The sequence below is a fragment of the Hoplias malabaricus genome, chromosome X2 (assembly GCF_029633855.1).
Source record: "Hoplias malabaricus isolate fHopMal1 chromosome X2, fHopMal1.hap1, whole genome shotgun sequence".
In the NCBI taxonomy this organism is placed as follows: Eukaryota; Metazoa; Chordata; class Actinopteri; order Characiformes; family Erythrinidae; genus Hoplias; species Hoplias malabaricus.
Genome location: NC_089819.1, coordinates 36699087 through 36710601, shown reverse-complemented (window position 1 = coordinate 36710601; position 11515 = coordinate 36699087). Strand labels below are relative to the sequence as shown.

Genomic DNA, 11515 nt, shown 5'->3' with positions numbered 1-11515 from the left:
AATCTAATAAAAAACATCAGTTAATTTGCCCTCCATAATTGTAATAGAAGGTAATACATTATGGTACTGAAAAGCAAATGGTAGCAATTTAAAGAGCAAGTGTAATATTTAGATTTAATATTTTTTATATATATATTTATATATCTATAATAATCTGACCACCCAGTAATTTATTGTATGAACGAAAATGTTTTATAAAATTTCTACATCAACTTAAAAAAATAATAATAATAAAAATAAGTAAATTCTGGCCCAAATCATGAAGCTTTTATAGCTCATACACATCTAATTATTATGCAGTACATTTCTATCTAGAGTTTCTGGGCAAAGGGCCACTACAGAATTACATTGAGTGGATTGGACTAATATTGTTATTCATTTGTGAATAGTCCCTGAATAAAAGACATGCATTATTTGATACCAGCTTTATCGTGGTTATTTTGCATCAGATTTGGATGCATTCAATATACTTCAAAATATTATTTAGCACCTCAGACTTTTTCAATTCACTTTTATCTTTTTTTTTTTTTTTTTAAACAATCACAACTCCAGTTTTAACTCCCTCTTTATGCTGTTCATATTTTTCTTTTAGACACTATCACAACAGCAAAGAAAAAACACACATATACACACAAAGCAACACACCGGATACAATACCTTATTCATTGTTTTTCTGCTCCCAAAATCTGGCACATGCACAAGTATTTTCAATTGATGAAAATTCAAATAAAACAATACATATGGATATGTACATACAAAGTGAATTGTGCAAATGTATACAGATTATGCTCATGGATTAAATGTATAGTGTGCACACACAAAGATAAAAAAAAAAAAAAAAAACATACTCAAATATGTGACAAATACTACATGAAAATACACAATGGCAAATATAGACATGATGATAAAATAAAATCATGTCCATGTAGCTCAAACAAGAAATTTCTGTCCAACCTCTTTGGTATGCATAAACATCCTCCCATATGGCACAAGCAAATATAATACTCATTAAAAAGGTAGATCTGATGGCACAATTTTTTAACCCCTTTGGTACCACACCAAGCTCAATTGATTTTGACTCACATTTATCTTAGATACATAAAGGCACAAACTTTCTACATCTTTTTAGCTCAGCCAATACATAGATTTGTCATTCATAGATTATACCGACGCTGAAATGTTGTAGTCAATGTCATGTGGCTTGAAATTTGTGTGTATAGTATAAGCAGCATCAGCACTGTGATTTATGTTTTAAAAGAGGAATTCCAGATTTCAGATTTCTCAAAAAACTTTCTGCGTAATTGAATCTACAACATAAGCGAAGTCACTGAGTGGTCTGAGTGGTGACAAACCCTAACCCAGATGTTCGCCTCAAAGTTTTTGACAAAGTTGTTACATAAAATTTGAGTACACTGCCTGATAAATGAAACACTGTTTTGCAAAATTTTGAGACAAGATATTGGCCAAAAAAATAGTTTTCTTCCAATTTTCCAGTGAAGTCTCTCCCATTCACATGATATTATGAAGCTGGAAGAGTAAAGGCAACAAGGGCTTCCTCTGAGAAACAGTAACACAAATCTCAAAGACATATCAGTTCACAAGTGGGTGTGGCTATATTTTTGTTGCAGTGATCACAGCCCAACTCTAATGAAATCTATATTAGCAAGTTTCTCACAAACCACTCTGAAAGGCTTTGTCTCCTAGTGACTGAATTATGTAGAAAATTTGAAAAATCGAATTCCCCTTTCAAGTCTCTTGAGTGTTTGAAAAACGAACTGAAGGCTCTCGCAGGACAATCCTAACAGTGAATTTCTTCCAGACTTCAGGATCCCACAAGCATTGCAATAATTACTAATGGTTTCAAAATAACTTTTGCTTTTTTTTATTTTCAAACATTTCTGAAACATTTTCTTTCTTTTTCTGTGGTGTTTCTCTCTCTCTTTTTTTTTTTTTTTTTTTTTTAAATAAAAGCAGCTGAGATGGGGGCACATTTTGACTTCGGTCTTCACAGGCTATAAGCACCACAGCAGTAGGTGCGTAATAGATTCAGGTGTGTTGGAGTGAAGGTGGTGCATCTATACGCAGTGAAAAGAGCCCTTACATGTGCTGGGTCTTTTTTTTTTTTAATGACTATGTCATATTCAATACCAGGCTCCATGACTGCGTCATAATAACTCCGTACACATAATACAAATTCATAAATACAAACCAATCTGATACTTCAGGAAAATAATTCAAAGACAACTATTCATGAGTAATTATGTTTAAATACTGTCAATTTTCATTGTTTTTTTTTCTTTTTTAGCCAAAGGCATAATAATAATTATTATTATAATAACAATAATGTCTATACTCAAGACTTAAGTGTGGCGTAGTTGAAAAAGCAGTGCACCATAAAATAAATCAATAGCAAAATAATCCCTTATCCATCCCAACATTAAGATACACAGTGTTGAATATCTTAAAAAAAAAAAAAAAAAAAAAAATTATATATATATATATATATATATATATATATATATTAAGGTATTTTTTAAATACCTGTGCTTTTGTTCATTTAAATCTAGACACCGTTAATAAATATTATATATATATATATATATATATATATATATTTTTTTTTTTTATTATTTTTTTTTTTTTAACAGTGTCTAGATTTAAATGAACAAAAGCACAGGTATTTAAAAAATACCGTAATATTTCTGACATTAACATAGGCTACAGGCGACTTTCTGTTAGTCTTAGATGAGGAACGAGTGGCAAAAGAAGGCACTACAATTTTTCAGAGTGCTAATTCTGTCACCAAAAAGAAAAATTGAAGGGTCTCAAGAAGTCTCAGCTTCATTTAACTGGAACTAAAGATTTGAAAATGTCTGTTGTCAGAAGCCAGCACTGCCTCAACTGTTTACAACATATAAGGAAATTTAAACCTGAAGTGAGCACTAACTGAGGACTCCCCCTGTGGTAAATCTGAAAGTTAATGCACTCCATTACACATACAACAGATTATTCCATAGTGTTCCTATTGATAAACTAGAAAGAGCAAGTATGGGGGGAGTGGAGGCAGAGACACATGTAGGGGTCAGCACTGGATACTCCCCTCCATTCTTTCCACAGTGAGAGACAGTTCTATAAGAGATTCAGATTTTCACAAAAGGCTCATACAATAAAAATAAAACAACCACTAAAATATGAAATAAAAGGCACTAGAGAACAAAATTTCTACTGAAAGTCTACACATACAAAACCTGAAACATATTGAAAATATATTCCAACATATTCTCTTCATTATCTGGAATATACTACCAACACAATATATTTCGGTTTCATAAAGGTTGACTGCACCAAAGATACCAACCCATTTTAAAGTGGCACCATTCAAAAATTCACTAATACAGCAGAACATTCCCAACCAAGGCCACAATTATGTGAGGAGAAATCACGAAAGTTGGAAATAGTAGACCAATGAATGTTACCGGCACAATCCGAGAAAACAATCAAGTGTGGCTAATGCAAGAGAATCAGAACAACCGAAGAATTTACTAGACAAGATGTTTCAAAGACCACCTTACTTAAAAAAAATAATCTGTAGAAAGAAATATCTTATTTCGAACAAATACACAAGGTGTTCACAGTAAGAACTGGGATTGTTGGAAACTGGGATAATTGTAAATGTATTTCTGTCGGGAAAAAAAGTATGATCCCTTACGATTCCTTTACTATATTCTCTTAAACGAAACATTGTGCTTTTGGAGCTGCAGGCTGGCAACAGAAATGTTTATTAATCAGGGGTCCCACTGTATTGCTGTATGTCATTATGAGATGTAAGGCTGGCAACTTCAATGAGGAACTCTAACAAAGAGCCTAATATTTCTAATCTCATGTAAACTACATTTCCAAAAAAGCTTATATGATCTCCACTGAAATCTTCAGTAGCATGAGACTAATCAAGTGAAGCCTTCCTATACACCTGGAACTCCATATTAATAACTTATTCACAAGAAAGAATATGCCAACAAATGGATGTTTAAGTGACATGTGTAAAGAAACTCATAAATTGAAGCTTCTAATTAAAAATTAGGTGTTTTTTTAATGTTTTAATATAAATTTAAAATGATTTCATTTGCTGGAGTTCCCATCTGCAGGTGTTAGGAGGAGGAATTACATTGTTTGCTTTGCTAACTGTCCATTGTGCAGATTTACCTCCCTTTTTTTGTCACAAAGCGAAAAAATTTGCTTCTGCAGACAACTCATATAGCTTAATGGGCCTTCCACAAAACAGTAGTTAAAGTCCACTCCCTCCATCCCTCTCTCTTTCTGTAGCTACGGTTTTAATAGCAACAATACTTTGTATCAAACTGCAGGCAGATTCCTGTGCTTAGTGCTTCGCTGAGAAAATCTGATTATGTCATTCAAGAAAAATAGAGCAAAATAAAATCTGATTTGATTCATTATATTTTCTGATGTAAAAAGGAGTGATCACCCAAGGACTGTGATCCAATAGTAAATGTAATATTTCCCTAGTCAATGATCTATACTTCTGTTTGTGACTGGCCCATTTCATCCACAAGGTTGCATCCCAAATTGGACAATAATAATTTTCAATATTAAGAAATAAGTACAGCAAAACAATAGTATTATATTAACAAAAAAGTCCATTAGAAAAAAAGAGAACCACAGAGCTTTCTACTGTCAAAATTTGTAATAAAAAAAACCCAGCATGCTAATGTTGTTCCAATATCTCCTGTTTGTTCATTTTTTCATGGATTAAATTTGTTCACTCTTTTATCCTGAAGGCACTTATTAAACTCTTAGGACATTTTAGGGACAAAGTAAAAAAAAAAAAAAGTTAGATTTGCAGAATAAAAGTATAATATTTTGAGAATTTAGTCATAATTTTCAGATAATTACATTTTAATACATGATAAATGTCTATATTTCAAGTGTGTTTATGAGTATCTTTATTTAAATCCTGTCACTTTTTTTGTAACTCAAATTCATACTTTATACAAACTTAATTCTCAAAATATTACTACTTTATTGTTGAAATACTGACTTCATTTTTAAAACCTAATATTTTTTTTTAATTCTAACAGTGTCCCTAAAGTGTTAAAAGGAAAAAAAACACAAATTAACAAAACACACACACACAGAAGAAAATGAACATAAAACAACAAGACAATCCAAAAATGAATAACTTCCCACTTCCTTTTCCTGCATTTGTGCCAGACGGTGATCCACACAGCATTCCACTAAACAACCTTAATACATTTCTTTTTTCACTGTCATCGTTCTTTAATCAGGAGGCTCCTACAACTAATATGTCATTTATAAGGCAGGAGGTGAACCTCAAGAAATGTATACCCTCTTGCACCAGAAAGAGGGAGAAAGAAAGAACAAAAAAGAGAAAGGCAGACAGACAGTAAAGATCAGCAGCTGCAGAAGAGGTTCAAAGCCTCTCTCCCACTCGGAGTCTTGAATACTCATTTGACTCTTCCTCCTCTTCTTCCTCCCCTCGTAAAGGTGTCTCTGGTCTGGCCAGTGGAGCGCTTAACTGTGCTATTATAGGTGGCTGTGTGCCGGTGAAAGTAGATGCTTGAGGAGCAAGAGAACTCTCCTCTGGTTTGCCTGTCAGTGCAGGGTCTCTAAAAGGGTCTTCAGACAACTTTGAAAGGCCCGTGCTGGGTCCCTGTGGCACCTCACAGTTGCTTCGACAAGCACTAGTGGAAGAAGAGGACTGAAGGTATTCAGCTACAGATTTAGTGTTAGGGGTCATGTTGAGTGCTACACTGGGTTTGTTGATTCTCCCCTCAGGCTCGAGTGGCTGGTGCTTGCTCTCATTAAGCTTGGGGTACAAGTAGGTCCTCATCTGGCCTTTTCCCTTAACATTAACGGTGCCACGGTAATCAAAGGTGTAGTTCATCGCTCTAAGGGCACAGTGGCTCTCCTCGCTGACCTGGACACGACACTCTACTCCAGTGCTGTCCATGCGACTAGCGATATTCACCGTATCACCCCAAATGTCATATAGCAGCTTGGTGGTGCCAATGACCCCGGCAGTCAGTGGGCCATGGTTGAAGCCGATCCTCAGCTTAAACTGGAAGCCAAGCATGTTCTTGTTGAAGTCTTCCACGACACGCATCATCTCTAGGGCAAACTCAAAGAGGGCACACAAATGGGCGTGGGGGTGTGTTTGCTCACGGCACTGCCGCCCATTCAGACCAGATGCTGCCATGTAGGTAGCTCCGATGGTCTTTATCTTCTCCACATTGGAGAAGGCAGGCTTGCGCAGCAGCTCATCAAAGTCTCCAATCAGCTCATTCAACACACGGTAGCACTCCTTCCCACCTTCATAGCTCTCTTCGTAGAACTCGCTGAAGTTCACAATGCTTGCGAAGATCACACCCACATTGTCGTGGTTCTTGGAGTAGCTCTGTGTGACTTTTAGCTGCTCAGCCACATGGATTGGGATGATATTTCCCAACAGCCAGTCTGCCTGGTCTCTCATGTTCTGGATCTTGATGCGATGCTTGTCAGCCTCCACGTTGCCGTGGTAATGCAGACGGTAGCTCACCTCAAACTCCCGGTTCAGGAACCACACCAGTAGGAGGAGCAAGAAGAAGGAAAGTGGTGTCTCCCTAATTAGTAGATCCAGTGCTGTATAAGTTGTGCTGGAATCCATTTTGCCTGCCCATTCCTCATCAGCAGTTATATTGTTCAGGTTCCTGAAACGATGGAGGAAAGAAAAAAAAAAATGCACACAGAGAACAAACAGAATCACAGAACGCAACTACACTTTAAGGAGAGCTTATCATTGCAAAAAATATTCTAGTAAATATGTTATATTACAGTGACTTACAATAAAAATAAGAGCTAATGTCCACTTGTTGACCCTTACATTTGAAGACATTTGTTAATAATTTTCATTTGAGAAATGGATTAAGAGTTTATCTGTCCCCCATTTACTGCAGTAACAGCTTGTACCTTTCTGGGAAAGATTTAAACTAGACATTGGAGGATCCAAAGGCATTCAGTCCCAAAATAATTTGTGAGGCACTTGATTGTTAGTGTTGGATCACAAATTCTACATCAATTTATCACAATGCTACAAAATAGCATATCCATGCCTGGTGGTTTTATAACATCTTGGCCATCTATTGGTGTTAAGCATATAATGATATTAAGTTTATCACCCAATTCTACTTTCTCTTAACAGTAAGTCATCTGCTTTGGTCATGATTTTGAAACGCACAGCTAAAATTACATTCGTTAATAATAATCAAAATATTAAAGCAGGATAGCACTGTGACGTTTGCACAATGACATCTGGGGGCTATTAGCATCCATTCATTTTCAACAGCATTTGCATTTTCTCTTGGACTGCTCTTTTAGGAGCACATGATTCAGACAGAGGGCTCCAGGATGAAAAGAGCTTCATCTGTGAGTCATGGCCATCCACTGCATTTTGCACCATTATGATGAGTGAGGCAGATCAGCCTCTATAACGCACACATAATGGAGGCCATGCCTCAGCCAGCCTTCAAATGGCAGCTTCAAAATCAGTGTGTGCTAGTGACTGTCTCCTAGGCAGCCATAAAAACTCACACTTACCCTGACACTGGAAAGCTGTCATTGGTGCTGGAAAACAAAAAGTAGCTGTCAGTAACAACACTCAGGAAGATCATGTTTCTCTGACTGTTTACATGAAGCAAAGAAAAGGATAGCTAAATCTATTCGCAATCAACATTAAACTCAGGCCTAAAGCCGGTCAAAAATAGTACAATTTTAATGGTCACATTCTCTATAGAAAAATCACGCTCATATTTTAATACACAATTATTCCTTGTTTGTGGAATTTAACATGCTGTAAAAATACAAACAAACATAAAACCTAAAATGTTGCATTGTTAGATATTTTGTTTGTATTTCCCCATTTTGCGAAACTCTAGTACTATTTGCATACGCTTGTCTCAGTAACTCAGTGTCTGTAAACTTTCTGTGCTTCAGGCATAATATTCAAAATGTGTTTTTATTTAAAAAAAAACCATACAATCGAGTTGTTTAGTGAATATTCTGGCAATGCTTTATTTGTAATCTGCCAGTTAAATACATTTTCAAAAGAGTTTTACAAAGAAATCCCAACTTCTTCATAAAGAGGGTTTTAACTAGGAATCTGTAAGACAAAAACATTTTTGATTCAGGCAGCCTACAAAAACCAGCACTGAATACGTGATTTTTTCTTTCTTTAATTTCACTTAGAAAATGAAACAAATACTAAAAACGAACTATTAGGGAGTTCAAAATTTTCCATGGTACTATATATAAAAATCAGTTGTGTCTCACATTCAAAAACACATGTTTCACAATCAAGCAAAATTCTTTATTTTCAGGTGAGGAAGGATTATTTTTACATAGTGCATAAATAAATGAATTGGAATCTGTAAAGTATGTGATAAAAGGTGGTGTTGTCTGACCTCTTTCTCATGGGGATGCTGAAGAACAGCACAGTGATCAGAGACACTCCAGTGACAGTGGCCAGAACAGAGCGCATCCAGAAACTCAGCTGGCAGAAATTGCAGTACTGAATGATGGCAATGATGATGGCACTGCAAAGGAACATTGTCACCTATAGAAACAGAGAGGAAAACCAATTTACTCAGAATAAACAAAATCACAGAAATATTTACACTTTATTAAAATGCAAATCTAGCTGCATATATGCCAAACTCATCCAGTAGTTCTTCTGAAATGAAGGGAGCTTGTCTCCCCATTTGTTGCTATAGGTTTCTTCTTTTCTAGAAAAGCTTTAGACTTGATGGAATTCTGTCTCACCAGCATTAGTGAGGACAAATAGTTCTAGTATTCCAACTCATAAATGTATTAAATAAAAAAAATAAAAGCTGCACCAAAACCCAATACAGAAGTGCTGTGTGTGTGCCGCTAAACCAATGTGTCCATCATAGAGGCATCTTAAAAGTATCTGTATTCATTGGTTAGACAGCATCACTGCATTCCTTGGGACATATCCATGTCTATAAGGCCTGAATAAATATAATTAAAAACTCTTCAGTTCATCTCAATATATTTTGATATTGTCATTCAGTGCAGGTTTAAATAACATCTAAGCCTTAAATGCTTAAATGACTCCAATCATGCAGTAAAGGAAGCCACACTTTGAGCTGGCTTACATTAAATGTTGGTAGTTTAAAACTGACATTTGAAAAAATATTAAGATGTTACTTCTACCAGAACTGTCAAAGTATAAGGTATAAGAAAATAATTTTGTTACATTTATATATATTTGAGGTGTTTAGAAACACTTTCTGGAAAAGTTTTTTAACTTGAAAAAATTTTATTTTAAAATGCAGTTAAAACAAGTATCTGTAATTTTATTAATGCTCTTGAACCTTTATTGAAATGACAGAAATAGAAATAAAATATTTCTAATATTTTCAGTAAAAAACTTGCCTGCTGAACACTCGAAAAAGCTGGAATACTGGCATGTTTTAATTAGATTTATGATGTGGGACAGGACACACATGAGATCTGCAAGCAGGACAGTCAAGCACTTGCACTCTGCCTACAAAGCCAGGCTGTTGTAGCAGGTAAAGAATGAGACCTGACATATTCTTGCTAAAATAACCATGGACAGGAAAAGATGTTATCTTGATGACAGCATATGCCTCTACATCACAGGTACCATCTCACACATGCAAGCCAGCCTTAATACCGTGACAGATGTTGACTTTTGCACCTAACGCTGATAAAAGCATGGAAGGCTCCTTTTGTCTTAGGCACAGACTTAAAGTGTGTTTTTTTGCATACAAATTGAACAGTGGCTTCTGATCTTGTCATTGCTACTCTGGGCTCCGCACTGCAGAAAATGCACTAAGTACATTTTTGAGGAGGGTAGGAATCCACCCCCTTTCCCCAAAGATTTCAGTACAGTGCTGTAAAAATGTAATATATTAGGGGAGACCTAGGATCACAAATCTTACCTAGTGTTTCTTTAACTTTTTTAACTGTGCCAAAAATTTCTTAAGAAATAATTGTGCTGAACATATTAAAGCTGAATGTTTACCCATTCATTTGTTTGTTCATTCATTCAATCATTCATTCTCTGCAATGGTTTTATTATTATCAGAGTCACAGGGTCAGGGTGCACAATTTTGAATTACACTTCACTAACCATCAGTACCAGACCTGACTATTGTTAATGGGTTGGAACGTCATGATATCCATCAACAGCATCTAAACATTTAGCAGGTGAACTTGTTACAGCAGCAAACAGGGACAAAAGGTTCGATAAATACCCGTGATTTAAGAAGGACTTTCGGCACACTTGTTTTACCATATAGTGCAGACAGTGTTTATCTGGCTGTATCATTAGACCTTTTCCTGTTGCTCTCCTTTCAGTTTTCTCTGTATTTAGCTCTGTTTCTCTCTCTCTCAAACCTGAATGGGCTGTTGGAGGCTGTAGGCCAGATGGGAAAAGACGGCGATGGCAGGAAGTGAAACGAGCACAGCGCCAATCACATGACGAGGAACCCAGCCGGACACCATCTTCAGCAGAGACTTTGTGCAGCCCATCACTTTATCCAGATAGAAAGTCATACTGTGGGATCAGAACTCTTATTACAACTTCTAATATATAAAGCCTTAATCAGGTTTAATCAACAAGCAGCACAAACTAAGACTCAATTATGACAGTTAGGGCGGTAATAATTTTATGTTGGTAGCCCAGACAATAAAGAACTAAATACATTAAATATAGTAACAGAGTTTCAGGTTATCAAAGCAACCATTTCAAAAACAAGAAAACCTATTATACATTTTGCTACTCATTCACTTAAGATATTTGAACAATTTATTTACTATTAGAATATTGAATGTTTTTATTAATGAATTTAACATACATAAAAATAGAAATGGGGTTAATTAAGGGAGAGAAAAAAAACATCTTCATTCAAGATGAAAACTATATTCACTGTTTTCACTATGCTCATGTCTCCACATGAGGAAAACAAAATACACTCAGATTAATTTTTTAACTCCTGTTAATGCTATAACAATTGAACTGTTTTAAAATGAAAACACATCTTTCAGGGCTAGTTTGAGGAAATGAGATGAAAGAGTTGTTCACTCACCGGATGGACAAAACAAGTGAGACAATCTCCAGCAGAGCAGCAGTGGTGGCGAGGCCAAAGGTGATCGCTGGGGGTGTATTCATGGTAAACAGGTATAGGAAGCAGGCAAAGGTGAGGGCAAGGAACACGGCACACGACAGCAGGACGTCCAGCAGAGAACTCAAGACTGGACTTGCAAATGTCTGCACAGGGGCATGGTTCACAACCTGAGAGAGAGAATATGAGAGATGTGGGAAGGAAATAAAAGAGTTGATCTTGTCTTACAATAACTGCAATACCAGCAATAACCAGTAGAGGTCTGTGCATGATTGTCTGTAAAGAACTGTAATACCTTCTTTTCTTAACTATGGTGAGTGAGAGAGAATTAA

General features: G+C 35.8%; 1 protein-coding gene across 2 annotated transcripts in view; it reads right to left on the bottom strand.

Moving 5' to 3' along the window:
- Positions 1-2651: 2651 nt before the first annotated feature.
- The window catches only part of LOC136676393 (adenylate cyclase type 9-like), a 68889-nt gene continuing 60025 nt past the window's right edge, over positions 2652-11515 (bottom strand). For both annotated transcript variants that reach the window (XM_066653374.1, XM_066653373.1), the window contains 5 exons: positions 11148-11353; positions 10456-10615; positions 8475-8626; positions 7612-7638; positions 2652-6725 (listed from right to left, as the gene is read on the bottom strand). In XM_066653374.1, the coding sequence (XP_066509471.1) occupies positions 5450-6725; positions 7612-7638; positions 8475-8626; positions 10456-10615; positions 11148-11353 (1821 nt within the window). In that variant the 3' untranslated portion in view covers positions 2652-5449. The remainder of the gene's footprint in view (positions 6726-7611; positions 7639-8474; positions 8627-10455; positions 10616-11147; positions 11354-11515) is intronic.